Source organism: Spodoptera frugiperda, chromosome 26 (genome assembly GCF_023101765.2).
Source record: "Spodoptera frugiperda isolate SF20-4 chromosome 26, AGI-APGP_CSIRO_Sfru_2.0, whole genome shotgun sequence".
Lineage (NCBI taxonomy): Eukaryota > Metazoa > Arthropoda > Insecta > Lepidoptera > Noctuidae > Spodoptera > Spodoptera frugiperda.
In genome coordinates, this window is record NC_064237.1 from 7,261,448 (window position 1) to 7,285,025 (window position 23,578).

Sequence of the window (23,578 nt, forward strand, 5' to 3'; positions counted from 1 at the left end):
TTGAACTTTATCGTAAGTTTGTGGTTACAATTCAGATCGGACTCAATTGAGGTTGTGATTGTATTTACCTACATGTTTTTGATACACAGTAGTAAGTAATAAAATCACTAAAATGTTGAAACTATTAAAACTAACGTATTAGTCCTGTATAAGATCTGATAGAGGAAATAATTAAGTAAGCCTCTTTTACATTGTAACATTAAACATACTTATACATTATTTGTATAAATAGTTATTTCATCACCACTTTTAACATGATTACATTCTCGTCTTATACCATTTCTAATTAAAATGATCAATTTGAAGATTACATGAATACACACATGAATGAATTTCACTCACTCGTAAGAGAGTTAAATTAATCAATTTAGAAATAACCACCATAGATTTATCAAAGTTATTTATTGTAAAGTAATTTAATAAAGTCGTGATATAATTTTAGTGTGCAGTTATACTAACCCATTTATGAAATACGTACAAAACGGTAACATGTCACGAAGAAGACAAAATGTACCATCAATAGATTCGCAAATTGCTCTACAATTATTGTATAGAAATGTTGGCGTGAGTCTGCATTGTAAGGCTCGTTAATCTTAGATGTGTTGTAATAAAACGTGATTTATCTCCGATCCCTCCAATTAAATGCAGAAGCTGCCAGTATGTGTGTCAAAATCGCGAAAGCTAACTAGAGGGGCTGAACGTAGTAGTATGGAAAGGGCGCGAGTACGCACCGCCAGACAAATTCAAGTGGCGAACTCGTGCTCACGTATTTTTTGCGATGCAGACAATTGTATCGGATCCGTTCTTCCATCTCCGTGAACAAATTAGAAGTGACAAGTTTCAGTTGTATAGTGTTTAAATAGATATTTGCATGTTACGCAAAGCATGGCGGTGTCGCATCAGTGGTTCGTGCAGTGGTCCGCCCCGCCGATGCTCTTCGCGGATATTACTAGTCAATACAATGACGTCAATGACCGATGGAAAAGTGATGAACCAACATGGAGTGACCCTGCAGTGGTTCCTGAACTGAGTGACGATAGTTATAAAGACCCGGACAGTTTGATAGAAACTAATCATAAGTATAAGTCAGATAGATCTAAAAATAAAGGTAAGTTTACTATGATTACTTGTATAATAATGTGTTATATTATGTGTGGTATATCTTTCCTTGTTATGTTATGTTAGATAAGTAATATATAATTATGTCCATATTAATATTGTAAGCTATAATAGCTATACAAAGCGTAGGAAGCGACTATAATATTATTACCTACGTGTTTAATTATTTGAAGAAAAATTATTGCGTGATTTAAATTTTTAAAAAGTTTATTGATTCAGTAGCGGTATAAAATTGATATTGACTAAAACAATTTATAGATAGATTACCATTAAAGCAAATCAACAATCAATCAAAACAATAGCAGGATTTATGACGAAGAAAATTGCTAACAATTAATCCATCATTTAGCTACCTATATTAGATCAGTAATCGCTACAAACATTGAAATCGTGTTCACTGATCGTCAAAATTACGAGGAGCACGCCAATAGCCATAGGCCACTCTGCCGATCAAGTGGAAATATACAATTATTTAGCCGCTACGATTACGGACTAATTACAGGCTATTTAACAGGTAACGTTTGCCATAACGTGAGTATATTGTGAACCAAATCATCTATGAAGCTTAGTTTCCCTCATTGCAGGAAATTGAACATTTTACTTAGGTACTAATTTTGTATATAAAGAGTGTTCAATCAGTTGTGCTCGTGATTATTTATGATCGGTGTTGATTAGGTTACTAGTGCGCTAATCATGTACTGTTACATCCTTATTTAATTTGAGTACACGCGATTATAATAAATTGATTTTTGCTATACATGCGAGTCTTTAATAAAATATAACTTCGTACGAAGGGTGTATGTGATTCTCAGAGTAGACAGTCAAAGTCAAAGTCAAAATGATTTATTTCAAACAGACCGAGAAGGCACTTTTGAACGTCAAAGCAAATATTACAATATTAAAAAAAAAACAGAATGACTGTCTGTCTGTCTAATCACAGGAAACACAAATCAATACAATGTAGAATCTAGTAATATTTAATGTTTATTGTATAAATGGAAGCTCCATACTTAATTATTAAGATATACTAAATTATACTTGTGAATTCACATTAAAAAAACATACGTAGGTGTCTGCATAAACTTGAATTATCCTATGCATAAAAACTGGAGAAAGAAACTTACACGTAAAATGTAATAAATTGTATGTCAGTCAGGGTCAACTGTCTCACAGTCTACTCACAATTCATTCGATTATTATGTGGACGTGCAAGAATTAACTTAAATAAAATCATTACGTCTTAATAGTAATTAAAAAAATGTTTACATTAGTCTTATTATAGGTATCCATACAATGCAAACATTAGATAACATACCACGTACATTACCTAACATACACTATACTATAATAGTAAATAAACTATTATATAAGCTGCAACCGAAGAGCATGCCTGAAGAGGTTGATGAATATCGATGAAGCGAAAGAGTTACTTCGCCGTCTTTTCCTTAAAATAATGTAATGATATTACGTTTTCCGGTTTACATCGTAATCTGTCACCTGCTTACTTAATCCTCTTCCAGCTATTTGTAAACCATTCATCTTTTAAGACACTATAATTAACTGTCTGATAATAAAATTATTTAAAACTAATGAAGAAGGCCCTTTTTTAAGGGAGAAAAATCCTCTAGTGTCTTCTCCCGCCTTGGGCGAGGTGAAGACACTAGAGAATGAAAACCCACCCCGTTCCTGCTCCTGCTTTTCAAGCCGAAGCCCCGGTAAACCCGCTTGTTAGACCGCAACTCCGGTTTAATAATGAAGAGGCCTAGGTAACTTATTAGATCGTAATTGTCAGGTAGGCATACCAATCGAATGTGCCATGAGTCCATGACATAGACGGTCGTTTGTAGGTGTCATTACCTCCTAGGTTTAAAGTTTAAAGTCAAGGACGATGAAGGAATGAGATGTAATATGTAATCATGTATTATGGTAACCACTTTTCTTTACTTACGATCTCTAACTTCTACTTAAATTATATAGTAAAAGGATAACAATTTTGATGAATAATACTAGTAATACCTCACCCAACAGCATCAACTCGGTCAAACTTACAAAATTATAAAATGTAAAAAATTAAAAACGGCTGCATGTGTACAGTTAATAGTAATATGTAACCTACACACCGTTTTCTTGAGCAATATCGAGCATTGGAACCGGTGAAAGTGAAGTCGATTACACTTATCGGTCACAAAGCCATAGCGGACTGAATATGCCTCTAATTGTACTGTACCGCACGCAAATTTTAAACTACAGCCTCTACAGGTATTAAACTGATTCTATCTAGTTTTTACTAGTACATTATGTTGTATAGATTAACTAGAGTTCGGTGGTTAGTGTTCCGAAGACAATGGATGTTAAAATTCAGAACAAAGTGTTCCTTCTTTATTTTGATTAACCTCTATTAACCTTACAAATACATATGTGTTGCTGCCTCTATAGAAGGTAGTAGTAATAGTGTTACCGTATCTAATGTCAAATTAAGTAAGACATGGTGTAATCGACCACAAATATTTTGTGTTCTTCCTCGCTAAGGTTTAACATAATCGATGTTACTGAACGCTTACATCGAAACCACAAGTGAAGTTTTTCCAATTGTCTAGTTTAACAGGTAGTATATAAATAGTTATAATAAAATTCATATATGTATTCTTATCTCACCCCCTATTACATGAGCCACAAAACATAATTAGTGAATAGACGTCACTTTATATTTTTATAATTGGCCTATTAAATATATTTCAAGCAACAGGAAAATTGAACCTGTCGGTAAAGTATTTCTTAAGTTTCTAATGAATTCTTGTCTACTAGATTTACAATTGCGAAAATAATTCTGTCTGCCTGACACATTTCCATATTTAAAGCAATGACTAAAAGGATTTTTTCTTAGGAAGTATATGGTTTGATACCCATGAAATTGATTGTTAGGCTCTCATTCTATAAATAGTCATTAAAAGACCTGCATTCACGTTTTTTTACCTGTTGTTGTAACATATTTTTAGGGTTCCGTAGCCAAACGGAACCCTTATAGATTCGTCATGTCTGTCTGTCTATATGTCACAGCCATTTATTTCCGAAACTGTTGAGCCTACATAGTTGAAACTTTGTTGGATGATGTATATCGTTAACCGCTATTCGAATTTTGAATAAAAATTATTAAATTTAAAAAATAAAGGGGCACTCCATATATGGAACTGATTAAAAAATTTTTTTTTCAGCTAACATAGCCGTGATGGTTGTCTATGGATAGGTCTTTAAGAAATACATTAAGGTTCCTAAAACCACTTTTCGTAAAAATCAATCGTTGGAAAGTTAGACGCTTCCAAAGTGGAAAAATGAGTAACCCCCCCCCCCTCTAACTTTTAAAATAAGAGAGTGAGAAAATTGAAATAAATATATGCTGTAGATTTCAATAGAAACTAACAACAAAAATTGGTTTGAACCAGATATCATTATTAGTTTTAAAGAAATAAAACATTTTCAAAAACCGCAAATATAACTTTGTCGTTCATATAAACACTATGTAAAACCAAGTTATTTTACAACTTTTATATTATGTCATCTACTTGCTGCTACGGAACCCTCCATGGGCGAGTCCGACTCGCACTTGGCCGGTTTTTTCACCAATAGCACATAGTAAAGTGTTACAACATCCTCGCTCTATTGGGTAGTTTAATAAATTAATGGAGCATAATTATGCATATTATCTACATAACGTAAGGAAGTTATAGCTACAATATGGTCTTATTTATTCATTTTTATTCATCTAATGTCGTGACTTCTTCATCAACAGCCTATAAATGGCCATTGTTGGCCAAAGGCCTCTTCTCGCACGGACAAAGCTTGAGTATTAATCACCACGCTTGCTGAATGCGGCGATTTACGATTGGCAATTTCAAACTTATAATTAGAAATGATAGGCTCAGGTTTCTGCACGATGTTTACCTTCACCGTTATCAGAGGTGTTAAATAATCTTAGAAAGTGCATACATAGATATAACTCGAAAAAATTCACATTAAGCCTCCGAGACACCAAGACATACTCGTATGTGATAGGTACATCGTAAATTTTCTCGTTTCATTAAATGGTCACGTTAATCAATTGATAATTATAAATGGCTGTAATGAGTATTATACAACAATATCTCTAAGATTTTAAAGGAAGAAAGGCGAAAGCATTGAACGTTACTTTCTTAAAATTATCCGTTATTTGTTAAGCGTAGATTATGGCACACCGGACTGTTGAGAGAGACTATTGTTTAACCCCGGACATATTCCGGTTAGATGACGTACTAAAACTACTACAATGAAGGACTTAAAGTAAATCTAGTAACAGTCCAATTTCAAGGTATTTCCTGAAATATTAAATTACTATTACATAATTTTTTTGCCGTGGTTGAGAATAGGTCTATTATTGTGTAAGAAAAACATTTTAAAGTGCTAATGTTACAATAGTGACATGATATGTTACAGTTGAAAATGTATACTACTGCTCGTTGCCAAACTTATGACAGTGATATTTTATCGCAAATGTATCTGATTACCTGTAACCTTCCTTTTGTTCTAATTTTACATAATATAGTAAAAGAAATATAATACTTGACAGCCAGCACAATTTCTCGAGCAACTATTCGCCCGAAAACAAGGTCTATACAGAAAACAGGATCTAAGGGTGTTTTTCCACCAGAGATGTGCTATGCTACGTTGATGTTGGTATACATAGCTTAGCAGTGGTGGAAACGGACTCCGCTTACATAGCACATCTAAGTGACTATGCTACGAAGCTATATCACATCTATGGTGGTAAATCACCCTAAAGCAGTTGCCAATAAATCGGGACAGATTTCAGAACAATAACAGAGGAAAGTGAGTCGGTCACGCATGAAATCGATTAACTATGTTTTACGGCTCGATCCCTATTGTGTGCAGAATGCGTAGACAAGTGACGACGGCGCGAGTAATACCGGCGCTCGATAGCATCGCATCATTAACTACAAAACGATTCTATCCGATTGATGCATCATTACTGTTTGACAGGACGGAAATATATTTACAAAGATTAACATGAATTTCGAATTAATCACCAACATACGGCACTTATATGGCACTAACTTATCGAACCATGTAGTTAAGTATTATTTGCAACAAACAAATCACATGCACGTCATAACAAGATTGTTTGTAAAATTACTGAAGAATTAAAAAATAAATAACGTTACGCATGATTTTCTCACACGATATGTTTTTATAAGAGCTCAGTAACTGGATTTCACATGACTACAATGTAAGGGTTCAACCAAAATTAAAACGAAATTGACTTTGGACAATATGTACATATGTAACTATAAAGTGTGTTAGGTTAAGTATTATGTTGCGAATTTAGAACTCAGAATATTTTTAAAACAAATGAGCAAGGTAGGTATGTAGGTAGGAGCCTTAAGTTAAGCGTCCACGTGCACATCGTATGCATCGCACGCAACGGATTTTAGTTTGTCTTGTATAGAAACTCATACAACTGCGTCCACTAATCCGCATCGTACGGACCGCATCCTCGGCAATGCCTACATGCGTTGCATACCGATGACGTCATACTAAATGCGTGCGATGCGTACGATGCGGGTCTGAGGACGCTTGACTTTAATAGCTAAAGTAAACACTCCAATAAATATAAGGCTTGAACACACAGAACGTATCAAAATGTTATAGTACTTATATGAATGGTAAAACACAAATATTTGGGCAAAGTACCATTGTTACAATGAAACGATAACATTATTAGATCGAAGGTTTACACTCTTTTGGGTCCTAATTTTAAACAATAAAATAAGACATTTGTCGGTCAGTATGTGATTGGAATTCAGTTGTGACATACCCCTGATCGAGGTGCCAGTTTAAAGAGACTAATGTGGATATTGGATTACTTATACAAATGTTTATGGGTGTGTATTCAAGCTTATACCTTGTATAGTTGTCAGAAATAATATATGTATTGTGTAGCAGTGCGAAAATAAACTGATTCTCTTCATTTTTAATTTTCACTACTAAAAGGTTAGATGACTAATTTTTATTTTAATGGCCGTCTTGTAGATTATTATAAAACATTAGAAAGAAAGAAATACTTTCGAAGATATATTGATTTAAATTATCGCGTGACGTCACTTCTAGGTACATTTTATACATAGAAATGACGTATTTGCTTGTTTTATCTAAGTATCCTATATTATGACATAATAAAAAATACGTGTGTCTTATATTTTTTCATTACCTAACTTTCGGACTATTGTTCATACCCCGTTATCATCCCTATTCTAATTGTCACTAACTAGAGTACGATTTTGTTGACTGAATTTTGATTATGTGATAGATATCTAAATAATTTTATATTTTAGTTGAACCACAGTTCAACCATGCATACTAGTGTTTTTAATACAAAAGTGGTTGATTATAAACAGCACAGAACGGAGAGAGTTATATTGACAGCGAAAGTGCCCCGGAACTGTTCTCCGTGAAGCCAATAAGTTAAATTAACTGTCTTTCATCAACTTGTGATAGAAACGGAAGATTTTCTCTTATCTTTACAAATAATATTTAGGTTATAATAATTATTATAAATGTAATTACTTTAAAAAAGTGAACTGTGAAATTCGGTGCATGGCAGTAGGCTATCGCTCCTTAGGCTCCGTACACGGGACTTGTAAAATAAAATTGACGAAAATTAGAATCAAATATATAAAATTGCCATGTCACAATGTTTGTTACCGTATTCCACCGAAACGGCTTAACCGATTTTTACCAAATTTTCCATGCGTATTCAAGTCGGAGAATCGACTACAAACCATTTTCCATACCCCTAAGTGATAAGGGTTGTTTACTCTATTTATTTATTTTTTAATTTTTTTACAATATAATTTATAGACAAAACAACGTTTGCCGGGTCAGCTAGTAACTTATAATCCCTTACATATGAAATGATACTTAATTAACGACATAAAAATATCATGTGTGCGTGCATTAATAAACAAAGTAGTAAGAATAAAGCAGACTGAAATCTATTATTTGACAGTGTAGTTGCATGGTCCACTGATTTGTAACCATTCAATATTTTTATATCATTTGTAATTTTGCGTGTCAACAAACTATAAGTCAATGTTGCTGTCAACTGATCTTTATTTAATCAATGAAACCGAATCAATTAGAAACAAATAAAAAACGGACAGTTCAAATAGTTCGTAGAAATAATATTATTTAGTTGATTACGCAATTGGTATTCGTTATAATTGTGTTTTCCATATCAAACCGCAGAATGAATTGAGTTAGAAACTAAAACTTGAATCGTAGTTTTAGATGCGGGAGAGCCATGCTTCGTTACGAATGGGCCGACTCGACCGAAGTGATACCACGGCCTCATAGGAAACCGACGTGAAACAACGCTTGCGTTGTGTTTCGTTGTGTGTGTGAGCTTACCGGAGGCCCAATTCCCCCCTTCCCAATCTTCCCAATCCCCGATTCCCCAACAACTCTTAAATTCCTAACCCCTAAAATGCCGGCAACGCACTTGTAACGCCTCTAGTGTTTCAAATGTCCATAGGCGGCGGCGATCGCTTACCATCAAGTGATCCGTTTACTAAAAAAAAGCATCGTAGTTTTGTACAAAATTAGAATAGTAAAAATCAAGAAGAATGATGGACCCTGAAAATATAAATATCTATTTGTAATTATTGTATGTACCAGCCCAAAAAGGCTTGTGCACGGGTTAAATTAACAACTGCTAATGTTTAGCCATGTTAAGTCATGGGTTGTAACATAATAAGGATGTATGTCAGGCACCATTCCATTTCCAGGCTTCGTGCCAACTGAAAATTGCTATTAATTATGCCCGTCTACCAGTTCCAATGAATCGATAAGTCTTTCTTCTTGGAGTTCAAGGAGATAATATATTTTTTCACATTGATGTTTCAGATCATGCCAGTGCCGCAGGAGTCACGCTGTGGCTCACAATGCTGGGCGTGATGCGCGCGCAGTCCGTGCCCGCAGACAACGACACACCTCCTTTCAGCACCCTGTATAAGTGGAAGCAAGTCGACTTCGAGTTCCCCACGCCCAGGCACCGGAGACATGCACTGTCCACGGGGTAAACATCATTGTAACTCATCTTTACCCACGATCTATTCAAAATACTATTACTATTATGTCATTGTTATTTCCTTTCCTTTAGTAATAATACAATTACGCGTGATCACGTGGTACTAATTTTTGTAAGAAGTTTACTACAGTGTATTCTGTTATTTTCCATTTAATTATTGACTACTTAGTTTGCCTTAATAAATTTATAACTTGTGGGCCTAAAATATTATTAGATCCAATTAAAATAAGAATAGTTTAAGCTTAACTCTGTAATGAGATTCCAAAAATTAATTTCAGGAAATTTGTTCCTGCTAATGTGCTTCCCCTGGGCATAGAGGTGTGGGGGAATCGAGTATGGGTGACAATACCGGCGTGGAGACGAGGCGTACCCGCCACGCTCGCTACTCTACCCAGGCAGGGGGGACTCGCCTCGCCTCAACTAAAGCCATACCCTGATTGGAGCTTTCATAGAGGATTTAGTGAGTTCATCTAAATTTGTTTTTAACCAATTTTTGAACCTATTTTTTTTAATTGCGTGGACAGTATGATAGGAAGAAAATATTTTCTTTTATAAATATGACCTAATATAAAATTATTATAATTTATAGTTCTATATTTCCTTGACGTGTTAAGTTGGGCATGGGAGAAAAGCAGAAAATAGCAAAATAAGATATTAAATGTTTAAGTAATTTTCTTTAATGCTTCCAGGTGACCCGAAGAATTGCACGGGACTAACTTCTGTGTTCCGAATACACGCCGACCACTGCGGGCGACTGTGGGTATTGGATTCCGGCCAGATAGACTCACAGGACAATCCGAAACAATTGTGTCCGCCCAGTATAGTAGTGTTCGACCTTAAAACAGACACATTGATTGCGCGATACACGATACCTAAACAATTTGTATTACAAGATTCTTTATTCTCCAACGTCGTCGTGGACAGTAGGACAGCAGACTGTTCAGACCTTCACCTCTACATAGCAGACACCTGGCGATTCGGCCTACTAGTTTTTAGAGAAAAAGACCACAAATTTTGGAGATTCTCAAATCCATTATTTTTCCCTGACCCATTAGCATCGAATTTCACACTGCATGGTATAAATTTTCAGTGGACCGATGGTATTTTTGGTTTAGCATTAACTCCGATCGATCCATACGAGGAGCGCATACTATTCTTCCATCCTATGTCTGGTTATAGAGAGTTCTACGTTTCAACAGAAGTATTACGAGATCCATCAAGAGTAAATAACAGTTCTTATGAGTTTAATGTAGCCGGAGAGAGTAGAGGATTGAATGGTCAAGCTTCTGCGTCTGCTGTCGATAGGAGTGGAGTGATGTTTTATGGTTTAGTAAGTCGTGACAGTATCGGATGTTGGAATACAAAGAAACACTATAAGAGGAGGAATATTGGGACTGTAGCGTTCAATACAGAGACTTTAATATTTCCGAATGACATTAAAGTTGATCAAGATTTTAGGCAAAATTTGTGGGTTATAACGAATCGGTTGCCGATGTTCCAAGCGGGGCCTTTGGATGAAGAGGACTATAACTATCGAATTCTATACGCTGACACTAAGGAAGCCGTGCGAGGCACAGTTTGCGACATGGACCCTAATCACCCGTCTCCTGCCGATATCATACACAGAGGATGGCTGCCATAAAAATGTACCTCAAAAATGTTATTTAATTAAAACGCACTTTTATAAAACGTCGTTATCTTTATTTAGCGCCTATTCGTAAACATATAGCAACACTCTTTGTAGTGATTCAGCCTCAAGTTTGTATGAGTATTTTTTTGTTAATTAATAGATATTTAATTATATAAACTTAACTTTATTCAGCAAGTATGACAGCCAAGTAGAGGGTCTCGAGTTGTATTTCCTGGTAACTTAAAGTACTGTTTTTGGTATTTCGAAACTTTTGCAACAATAGCGCAGTCTGGAATTATGCTCAGTGTATCACCCCTTTTGTCTGGGCCAGTGGGACTATTGTCAAAAGTAGATGGTATATTGTAGGTATATATTCTTTTTTATATTGAATAGATGTTATTCTCCACGGACTCGAGTCTGTGTCCTTGTCATACAATTAGTTACAATTAATATTGTTGTGCGAGCTATATGTATGTCGCACAAGACATACATATATGTTCCTTATATACACGTATATGTTCCTTGCTACCTACCTTCTCCGGGTTAAAAAACATTCAATTCAATATGCAGAGTTAGTATTACACTATTTTTCCGATACGTTACAAACGACAATTTGCTATGATTTTTTATGAGATTGCGTGTTTTGACGTCAATGTTTTACGTCAAAGAAATGATTTCTTAAAAATTACGAAAGTTCAGACATCATCAAATCTTAAATTAATGAAATAATGTTAATGCAAGTGAATTTTAGGGGGTGTAAGGGGTGAACTACCACCATTTTGCCCAAATGCCAACCTCACCTGCCCGTGGTGCATCCTGCCGATTAGCGAACGAGGCTCTGGCGACCGACTGATGGCGGGATAACCATCACTACTAAGGCGTGAACTAAATTACAGGCCAGTGATGGGCAGCAGCATCACTGGTGCGAGAAGTTTACACCCTGCGATCGCCAACCCGCCTGCCCAGCGTGGCGATTACGGGCAACTCCCCCCAATGTTAAAAAGAACAAGGCCGCGGCCCCTAGTTCCCGGCGGCCCCGCTAGGCCTGGCCACGGTGGCGGTCATGGTAGCGGCGGGGCAGGGGGTGCGAAGAATCCCCGGGTTATGGGAGGCCACCAAAACAAATTGACCCTGGCGACGTACAACGGACGCACACTAAGGCTTGACTCGCATCTGGCGCAACTGGAGGTGGAGCTTGGGAAGATTAGGTGGCACGTTCTGGGGTTAAGCGAAGTCCGAAGAGAGGGGAGGACACCGTAACCCTAGAGTCCGGCCACCTAATGTACTTCCGAGAGGGAGACCAACAATCCCAAGGTGGCGTCGGGTTTCTGGTCAATAAGTCTCTCTCTGATAACGTTGTGGAAATATCTAGTGTGTCGAGCAGGGTAGCGTACCTCATTATCAAGCTCACCGAGAGGTACAGCCTTAAGGTGGTGCAAGTGTACGCACCGACCTCGGCACATTCAGATGATGAGGTGGAGGAAATGTTCGATGACATATCGAGGGCCCTCCACTTCACTACTAAGACCCACTACAATGTTGTCATGGGAGACTTTAACGCTAAAGTGGGAGTACAGAATTGCAGTGAATCGGTAGTAGGATCCCATGGTTTTGGAGCCAGAAACCATAGGGGGCGGATGCTGGTCAACTTCCTCGAAAGGGAGGGGCTGTTCTTGATGAACTCGTTTTTCAAAAAGCAGCCCCAAAGGAAGTGGACCTGGCGGAGCCCCGACACTATGACAAAAAATGAGATCGACTTCATCATAGCGGACAGGCGATACATATTCAGAGATGTCTCCGTGATCAACAGGTTTAACACCGGCAGTGATCACAGACTTGTCCGAGGCACTCTGAATATCGACTTTAAAGCCGAACGTGTCCGTTTGATGAAGTCCAGGCTCCGACCTACTATGCTCCAAACCATCACTGGATCTGAAACGTTCCAGCTTAATCTGGAAAACCGATTTGCTGCCTTGGAAACCACAACGGACGTTAACCAGAACCTAGAAAATGTAGTTCGAGTCCTCAGGGACGAAGGTACGAGATTCTGTAACATGCGACGTAAGGGCAGGAAGTCTAAACTTTCCGAGGAGACCCTGGGGTTGATGAGGCAACGACGTGAAAACCCACCCGCCACTTCGTCAGGAAAACGAGCACTGAACCGGGAGATCAACAAACGCGTGCGGCACGACCTCCGGTGCTTTAATACCGCTTCTATTGAAAAAGCCATCGAACAGAATCGGGGGTCTAAGGTGTTCGTACAATCTCTCGGCAGAAGCCACCTGACGAAACTGACCACAGCAACTGGAGAAGTTGTTGCCTCTAAGCCGGCGGTTCTTTCGGAAATAGAGGACTTCTATAGCCGTTTATACGCTTCGCATGCATCTCGTCCTGATCCCGAAAATGAGGACTCTAGAGCTACATTAACGCGCCATTTCACCGAAGACCTGCCAGAAGTCAGCATTGGCGAAGTCGAGATTGCTCTTGGGCAGCTTAAAAATGGAAAAGCCCCTGGAGAGGACGGCGTTACCACAGAGCTGTTAAAAGCTGGAGGCAAACCCGTACTGAGGGAGCTCCAAAAGCTTTTTAACGCTGTCCTATTTGAAGGGAGAACTCCAGAGGCGTGGAGCAGAAGTGTGGTCGTCTTGTTCTTCAAGAAAGGGGACAAAAGCCTTCTGAAGAACTATCGACCCATTTCACTTCTAAGCCACGTCTATAAGCTGTTCTCAAGAGTGATCACAAACCGTCTTGCGCGAAGACTCGACGAATTCCAACCACCGGAGCAGGCTGGATTTCGGAGCGGATACGGCACCATAGACCACATCCACACAGTGCGGCAGATTATACAGAAAACCGAAGAGTATAATCAGCCCCTGTGCCTAGCATTTGTGGACTATGAGAAGGCCTTTGACTCGATAGAGATCTGGTCTGTCCTGGAGTCCTTGCAGCGATGCCAGGTTGATTGGCGATACATCCAAGTGATGAGATGTCTTTACGAAGCCGCCACTATGTCCGTCCAAGTACAGAATCAGCAAACACGTCTCATACCATTGCATCGAGGAGTGAGACAAGGGGACGTCATATCCCCGAAACTGTTCACTAATGCAATGGAGGATATGTTCAAGACGCTGCACTGGAAAGGACGTGGCATCAATATCAATGGCGAACACATCTCTCACTTGCGATTCGCAGATGACATCGTCATAATGGCAGAAACGCTGCAGGACCTACAAGGGATGCTGAACGACCTGGCTGACTCCTCTGCACGCATCGGCCTACGGATGAACTTGGACAAAACCAAGGTCATGTTCAATGAACATGTTCTACCGGAACCGATTGCGATTCACGGAGCCGTCCTCGAAGTTGTTCAGAAATATGTCTACCTCGGGCAAACGTTGCAGTTAGGTACAAACAACTTTGAGGATGAGGTGAATAGGAGGATTCAGTTGGGTTGGGCAGCTTTCGGAAAACTCCGTCGAGTCTTCTCATCGTCAATCCCACAGTGCCTAAAGACGAAAGTCTTTAACCAGTGCGTCCTACCCGTAATGACATACGGTGCCGAAACGTGGACACTTACGGCTAGACTGGTCCACAAACTCAAAGTCGCTCAGCGGGCTATGGAAAGGGCTATGCTCGGTGTCTCTCTCCGGAATCGCATTCGAAACGAAGTGATTCGGCAGAGAACCAAGGTGATCGACATAGCCCACCGGATCAGCAAGCTGAAGTGGCAGTGGGCCGGCCATATTAGCCGCAGGACCGACAACCGCTGGGGTAAGCGAGTCCTGGAGTGGAGACCGCGTCTCGGTAAACGTAGTGTAGGACGCCCCCAGGCGAGGTGGAGTGACGATCTGCGCAGGATGGCTGGCAGGAGCTGGATGCGAGTCGCTAGTGATAGAGCAAAGTGGCGAACAATTGGGGAGGCCTATGTCCAGCAGTGGACTGCTATAGGCTGATGATGATGATGATGATGATGTATTTTAGAATATTTTATTGTTTTAAAAAGTCGAAACATTAATCTAATTGTTTTTGACTGAGGAACAATGTTTTTTTTCTTTAAAAATAAAACGTTGCCCTTAAGATTTTCTCTTATGTTGTGGGTGCGTTAACAAAGATACTAGTTCACATACACATGACACACAGATCCTAAGAAACAACACACACAAAGAGTTGCTCCGAGCGGGAATCAAACCCGCTACACGTTACGTAGCAGGGAGTTACCCAGCCACCAGGTTGGAGTTGTACATTGGTGATTGATCCCTAAATACAGTTTCATAGGTTTGCATACTGAATAAATCCTGCTACTTTAATCTTATAAGTAAATTTTCAGTCAGTATCGCGCCTTCACTATCACACACACTCCTGGAACTGCGGACTGCCTAGCAGGTTACCGGGGCTCCGGCTCGAAAAGTAGAAGTAGGAACGGATTGGTTTTTAGTCAGTAAGAGTCTGACACTCCCTCTTACGTTGCCCAGGGCGAGAGAAGAACTTAGATATGTCCCACCTTTAAAAAAAAATTGGAACAATTTCTTTGTTTTGAAATTAAATCAAGAATTTTAAACTTTAAGAATTAAATATTAAGTATTTTAACTTAAATTTTAATGTTTAATATTCCTAAACTGAACTTAATTTTAATATGCGTATTGTGAAAATGTCCTGCCATTATGCCAGATTATATGTATATTATACAAACTCTAAAATTCTGTGTTGCCGTGCATAACGCGAAGTGCATAATAATTATTATCAGATCTTAAGAAATAATACGTAAAATAAATACTAATCGTTGACCTTCTTTTTAGTTTTAATTTTATGTTAATAATTTACTTAGAACTTACGTAGGCGTAGCGTAGCGTGGTGTTCTACGTAGCGTCTACGCAGAGCTATGTAACGGCTACGGAGGGCTATGCACTGTTTACGCAATTCCTGCACAGGACTTTTTAAGGGTTATGTAGTATCTACGAAGGGCAAAAAAGCGTCTACGCAGGATTACTCACTGACTACGCGGGATTTACAGCACGCTTGGTCTAAATAAACGTATTATACTGAATGTAGATTACGGGTGCTTTTCCACCAGAGATACATATGCACCAGATAGCTATGCTATGAAGATGTAATAACTAAGCTGTGAAACTATGTGACCGTTTCCACTGATACTAAGATATGTAGCTGTGCGAGGAAGATGCGCAACTCAAGTATGTCATGTATTGATAATAGGTAAGCCATTCACAGCACACATCCAAACCTCGCATCTTTTTATATAAAAAAATAGCTTAGGCGAGTCCATTACCACCATTGCTATACTGTGTGTGCCAATGAATATGACAAAGCAAAAAGCAAAACGCATTCACAGCAACGTAACATAGCACATCACTGATGGAAAAACAGCCTAAATATCAACCATATTTTCAACAGGCATGACATAAACAAAAGGAAAAACATTTAGAAGATATCCGTATTAAATGTTTCTCATTACAACCAGCATAGTAAAACCACTCACAACGTAACTGTTACACTTCAACTCATTACAGACATCCACGACTCGACGTACAAAACAATTTAAACATTACTACCCATGCTATTATCAAAACTAGTTATTCAGTTTTATCACGATTCTAAAAACATAGCCAGTTGGGGGGTATTACACCACTCCTTGAACACAGTTCCGAGTTATACAGAACTGGTGGGCGACGCGATGCCAAAACTATTTATGTAATAACTTCTTTAATTCGTGTTTAGTCCTCGATGGTAACATAACAGTTCTAAGTCATCGACCGAACGGACGTGCTACATTATATATAAAGAGTAGTTTAATTCCATGCAAGTGATTCAGTAGTATCGCCAAAATGGAGAAGGTAAGTTTCTGTTTACTTATTTTGCTCGTAAAGACTATGTTGTGCTAATTTTGTTTTAGTACCTGCATGATTAAAGTTTCACATTGTATACTATGTCCTTGCATTTTTCCTGTTACCAAAACGTGAGGTTAATACCATATCTATTATAAAGAACAAGAGCTTGGTGGTATTATTTTGGTGATTTTTGATTTAGATAACTAGTGTAATTGTATGACTACATAAAATCAAATGCGAGAATATTATTAATCTAGACTAATAAATAAAATTGGAGTGTCTGTTTGTAATATTGAAATAACCTATAGATTTTACTACATACTCATGAACATACATACGATACATACAACCAAATCACATTTTTTTTTGTCTGTCTGTCAGTCTGTACGTATGTTTGTCCCGGCTAATCTCTGAAATGGCTTGACCGATTTTGACGGGACTCTTATTGGCAGGTAGTTAATATACTAAGGAGTAACTTAAGCTACTTTTATTTTAGAAAAAATATCAAAACTAACAAATAATCTCAAATTCAGCCAGAAGTAATTATTCTACGCGGAAGAAGCCTCGAGGAAAAGCTAGTGTTTAATAAGACTTTATGCAAGGATTGTCACTGTTTGTATACAGGTAGGTGTTGTTCTAAAATTTTTGCCAAGGGTGTCCCCTTGGCATAGAACAAAAAAGTACCTCTACATCATAATGGTTTAGACACCTAAAATGTTTAAACTCGTTTTAATCCCTGTATGTATGTATGTATGTTGTCGCGTCAAATTTTGTAATCATCACAATACATGTTTTGTGGAATGAGACCACGACCTATGTCAAACACTGTGTAATAGCAGTAAGTAGTTCAAATTGTTCTCATTAGCATATTGGGGCAGTGATTACAAGTTTATTATAAGTTTATATAATTAGATAATTAGATACTAAGACCTAGAATTGTAGATAGCTCTTGCAAAACCTAGAAATAAATGCTTAAATGAATTAATGTAACAGTTAACGTGTTGACATAGCTGATGCATTAGCATTTAACATAGCCTAACATTAACATCTATATTCGTAATATCCTAGCCTTAGGTATAACAGTTTTTGTAAGGGTATAGAGGTGACTTTTCAAAAACATGTACCATACTTTACCTATACCTATTATTTCTCGGGGATAATACATCACCTCACTAGTTCGCAGTTAAATCGAATCATCCATACAGTGGAAGTTAGATACAATTTCTTTGTTTATTCTATAAGTCGAATTTTATTTTCGACGTGCTAATTCTTTTTATATTCCTAAAAACATAGAAATAAAATTTGGCTTTACTTTTAGTGCATGATCTAAATTAATTGGACTAATGGCATTCTTAATATTTGATAATCTTTAATCATCGTTTAGGTAGGACTAAACATGAGAAAAAATAGATGATAGACTAGACTGTAGCATTTCAAAATCTTTGGCGTATGTTTTATACCAGAGTAATCAATCATTGTGTTTGCTATGAAAACGGGTACCTACAACAATTTTAGTTTCGAAACTAAACCAATCTAAGCTTAGCCTAATATATACGCATGCTCCCAATTTCGACACGAATCTTGAAGGTATGGAAAAGTACATAAGTTTAATGAATAAGAATGTCTTATGAAGTAACTGTCGTCAAGAATAAAGCAGCTGATTTTCTCGGAGTATAATATAACTTGAGCGACAAATAGCGAGCATATTTTGATAGCAACTGGTACTGGTTCATAAAGTCGTTTACCTCGCCGGTCATACGTAATTAAGTAACCCTACAGTAACAAAGTCAGCCTTGTCAATGTTTTACTAATTATTTACGGTTTAAAAACATAATTATGAGTAGAGGAAGTACTTTAAGCTCTATTTCTAGAGGAATACGGATGTTTGTTTAATAGCTCACGCTACTGAATATTATTCAACAAAGTTATTTGGATGTTAGATTATAATTATTATTTATATTAATGTTATTATAGAAATGTGAATATATTCGAAAATTTTAGAGTAAGTATTTAGGTATATGAATTTTCTACGGTTATGTATGAATTTGCATCAGAGCTAGCTCTCATTAAGTGTAATTATTGTTACCCCATTCTTCGTGAGTAATTTAACTAAATAGATATTATTACTCTTGGAATAGAAGTGTTCTTATTCTAAAGCACATCGAAACTAGACCAACTTAACATGCCATGAGCGTTTGAAATGGCATAACAAGTATTTATGCGTTTAGAACTAGCCATTTTTATGATAACGTTCAAAATATGTTAAACTATTAGATTACATAATTGTATGAAAGCGAGTTTTATGACCTCTCTTTCAAAACAAGATTGCCTACAAATAAAATAGTTATAGTTACCTGTGTTTTTATAATCAAATCTATCAAACAGGCAGTGATACTGCTACATTAAGGGCATCGGATCCCCTCTAAATAAAGAGTTTGATATTAGGTATCTCCACGCGTGTTAGAGATTGCAGTTTATAAAGATTAAGCTTTATCAGAAGGCCGTACAACAGCCTCTGTTGAATATATAGCCGCTTAGTCGGCTGTCCCAATGCGCAATGAGGGCTCATGGCTAATATGTTCTACTCTGCTGTCACTACACTTAACTTTTATAACATTTTGTATGAACAATATAAGTTTTTAAACTGACATGGTCACTAACACTATTATTAGAAGTTATGACGGAATATTTACCATGTTTATTCACTTTGGTGAGTTTCCGATATTCTCACCAAAGTGAATAAACATGGTAAATATCCCGTCATAAGTTCTAATAATTATTACGTATGAACATTTACATATGGCATTTTCGTTAAGAACCTGAATAAAAGATACGTTATATAATAACTATCGTGAGTTAACTCATGTAAACTGATGAGAAACCTTCTACTAATTTCGAGTCATGGAGGAATTCTTTTTCATAAGCAGCGTGCGCGGCGATGTCACGCAGTCTACTGTAGGTAGACATTATTTACCTTTCAAAATTTACTCATTTTATCGAATATGCATTAATGTTGGTACAGCTGGTTACAAACAACTGTTGAATATTGACTTTATTTCACAATAGACTACTTATGAGATCGATTTTAAACACTTATTCAAGAAAAACTATCGTACTTAAATTAAAATTTTGCCTACACTTTCCTAAATTTTCTACACTCAAAAAGTTTTCTATCATAAATTACTGATTTAATCAAGAAGGCAAGATATGCTAATCTAATACATATATTTCATTAATTTATAACCAATAGGCTTTTATAAATATACATATACATGAGCTATTAAACATTTTTACCGTCAAAGGTATTACGAAAATCTCTATATTATATAGCTTTCTAGAATATCGTAAGTGACCCGGTTGTGGCCACTTTAAGAATTTTGTCGACTTTGAGGCTTTCTTAACTTATAGTTTTGGTTATCACGAACATATTTTTTGTAAAAAGTAATTTAACGTGTATTAACCTTGCCTAAGAAAACCCTTTTTTTAAAGAATGTCCAATAGAAAAATAACTGTATAAAAAAGAAAAAAAAAGGGAGTTTGTGCCATTTTTGGCCAGATTCGTGCCATTTTTGGCCACGGTTGTGTGCCAGTTCTGGCCATCAAAAAATACAATAAAAGTAATCAAAATTTATTAATTAAATTTGAGATTTTAGAAACAATAGTTTTCATTTAGTTTGGAAAATATGAAATATTATTACTTCACTTGAATTTAACTTACAAATAAAGAGATCAACATTTATATGACGTTGGTAAAAGCTGCAAAGTAAACTGACCTCCCCTTTGTGTGAAGGCAATTTATTGCATCTCTGAAAATGAAAAATATGTATTTGTTGATATGTAAAGCCAAGGAAAAATAATAAATAAATTACGATAAATGACTAGAAGTGGGGCGTCTATGTACAAAAGTTTTGGCCAGCCATGTGGCCAAAGATGGAGAAATTCATAATTTTGTCTCCATTAGTGGCCACCTTCTAAAAATCTTACTTCAGAAACATATGGCGACAAAATAACTTTAGTTCCACTTAGACAATATATTCTTCATGTAGTATTAAAATAAACATCCAAACAATAAGCAAAGATTTAAAAAATAAAAACCAAATCCTCACCCGCTCGCCTTAACGTTTTTGTTAAGATCTTAACAATTTCACCCTCAAATAAAAAGAATGACTTGTTGCATCGAAGTGAAGTTTGACACATCAAAGCTGCCAACGGTACCTATCAGTGTCTAAAATATTCAATATTTTAAATACTGTACATCACAGAGTAATTTATTTGTCCATGCCTTAGTTATAAATATTTGAAGGCCCAAATGGCCACAAAGGGGTCGATGGCCACAACCGGGTCACTTGCCCTACATGCCATTTCTTTGCCTACTATTAAATAAATTACGTAATAGCTATCTTTAAATACTCTACACTGTACAGATCATTACCTACATTACTCGATTATTAAGTTAAGAATACAGACAAAAAAGGCACGTAATATTGAGTATGTTATTTGTGCATGTTTGAAGGTTTCAACGCATCAATCATTTACCACACCTAATGAATAATGCAGTGCCAAGAACATCGTAGAATAACAAAACAATTAGGTACTTAAAAGCAATATATGTATTAGGTTAGAGTATTGAAACAACGCCTTATAAATCCTTGAAAAGTTCGGCTGAGGTCATCATACCTATCCTTTTATTCCCTAAAAACATATTAAATGTAAAACCTACATAGTCAGGTGCGTCATACGATAGGAATATTTCCATATTATGTGGTATTACCTACGGATAACAAAAATAGAATTTATTTTTAAGTAGTACCTACTTTGCCAGATTTAACCGAAACTCAAATCCGAAACCAAAATAGAACATTAATTATTATGTTATCGGCTTACTAACGTAACTGTTTGACGAGGAACTCGACTAGTTTCAAGCCATGCTAGATGCTCTCGAATGTTATAATACACGCATGTCTCACGAAAGTTATAATAAAATCAAAATAGAACAGTTGATCAACGAGGTTATATTAGTAACATGTAACTTATTATCTTAATTTTTACAGCTCCTGCTGGGGTTGGTACTGTTAAGTATCGTGACATCGAGTTTCGCCTACATACAGATTGCTAGTAAAAAGCCGCTAGGCACTCTGTACAGATGGAAACAAATCGACTATGCATACCCCACACCACAGGCTCGCCAGTTCGCTATCAACAACGGGTAATTATCTTGAGAAGAACATTTATTACATTACTATACTAGGTTCCAGAATAAAAAATAAAAAGATACATCTTCAATACATAACTATACATTAGCGTCATCAGCGTTCAATCGAATTTTCAGCGTCTTACTAATATTACAAGGCTTACTAATATTTAATACAGCTAAAGTTTGTGAGTTTATGTCTAATCACGTCAAAATGGCTGAAGAGATCGGCATGACATTTGGAACAGGGGTAGATTATTGTCTGGAATAACACATAAGACTACTTTTTACCCCACGGTAACGCGGGTGAAGACGCTGGTAGATGCTAGTTTTTTAATAATTAACTACTTATTGTTATACCTATTAATTGTTACATTTAATAAATGTAATTTTTCCTGCAGACAATTCAATCAACTGAACGTAATACCGCTTGGAGTAGAACGTTGGAAGGATCGCGTATTCATCAGCACACCGCGATGGAAGAAGGGCACTCCAGCCACGCTATCATCTGTGCCCATTGGTGCTCAAACTGAATCACCACCCCTAGAACCATACCCCAACTGGAGCTGGCACACAGCAGGTACCCTACAAAACAGTCACATCCACATGCCACATCCTTCAGTTTCTTTTAAAAATAATTAGATATTTAATTACCTTTTTATTCCAACAGATAACTGCACGGGCTTCACTTCGGTATTCCGTATGGCCATCGACCACTGTGGCGTTATGTGGGTCCTTGACTCTGGTCAGGTGGAAGCTTTCGAATCACCACGTCAACTCTGCCCACCCTCATTATTTGCCATTAATCTAGCTACTGATACAGTCATAGGACGTTATCCCATACCAAGTGAGTTTGTTTTGCAAAACTCATTAATCACCAACCTCGTGGTAGACTCGAGAGACGTCCGCTGTAGGGACTTACACGTTTATATAGCAGATGCGTGGCGTTTCGGCTTGATCGTATTCAGAAATGAAGACGCAGCATTTTGGCGATTCAGCCATTATAGTTTTTACCCCGAGCCACTGCTCTCGAACTATACTCTACATGGACTGAACTACCAGTGGTCTGACGGTCTGTTCGGTATGTCCCTCGGTAAGTACTCCCAAGGCGACCGACCGCTGTACTACCACTCTATGTCGAGTTCCCTGGAATTCGTGGTGAGTACGTCGGTAATACGCGATCCGACGCGCGTGAGCAACTCCGTGGGCGAGTTCAAGCTGCTCGGCGACAGTCGCGGTGCGAACGGACAGGTCTCAGCCGCAGCCATCGACCGCAACGGTGTTATGTTCTTTAACCTCATTTCGCGAGACAGTATCGGATGTTGGGACACACGCAAACCTTATTCAAACCGGAATCTAATGGTAGTAGCCCGGAATAATGTCACAATGGTCTTTCCAAATGATTTACGAATAGATCACGAAGTACCACAAATGGCGTGGATTATTACTAATAGACTGCCGATGTATCAGTTTAATTTGATTAATCCCAATGATTTCAATTACCGTGTCATGTATTTAGATCCAGTGGCAGCTGTTCAGAACAGCGTGTGTCAACCAGAAATACCTTTAGGTTATTATCAAAATATTACGTTGTAGTGTTTGTTAGTTTAGTTTATTTTATTTTATTTTGTACATAATTAAATAAAGTCTACATACAA

The 23,578-nt window shown here is 37.3% G+C and overlaps 2 protein-coding genes across 4 annotated transcripts; both read left to right on the forward strand.

Annotated features, from left to right (window-relative positions):
• Positions 1-11: 11 nt before the first annotated feature.
• LOC118264674 (protein yellow) lies at positions 12-10,968 on the forward strand. 3 transcript variants are annotated; one of them, XM_035577260.2, is made up of 4 exons: positions 12-91; positions 9,073-9,244; positions 9,535-9,716; positions 9,946-10,968. In XM_035577260.2, the coding sequence occupies exons 1-4, from the start codon at positions 73-75 to the stop codon at positions 10,896-10,898; spliced, it is 1,326 nt and encodes a 441-aa protein (XP_035433153.2). In that variant the 5' UTR covers positions 12-72; the 3' UTR covers positions 10,899-10,968. The 3 variants fall into 3 exon arrangements, with proteins under 3 accessions (XP_035433153.2, XP_035433152.2, XP_035433154.2); XM_035577259.2 differs by lacking the exon at positions 12-91 and adding an exon at positions 683-1,108 and having other exon boundaries at positions 9,946-10,967; XM_035577261.2 differs by lacking the exon at positions 12-91 and adding an exon at positions 6,944-7,052.
• Positions 10,969-16,567: 5,599 nt separating this feature from the next.
• Positions 16,568-23,578, forward strand: LOC118264592 (protein yellow). The gene is made up of 4 exons (XM_035577152.2): positions 16,568-16,735; positions 21,781-21,935; positions 22,322-22,500; positions 22,591-23,578. The coding sequence occupies exons 1-4, from the start codon at positions 16,727-16,729 to the stop codon at positions 23,514-23,516; spliced, it is 1,269 nt and encodes a 422-aa protein (XP_035433045.2). The 5' UTR covers positions 16,568-16,726; the 3' UTR covers positions 23,517-23,578.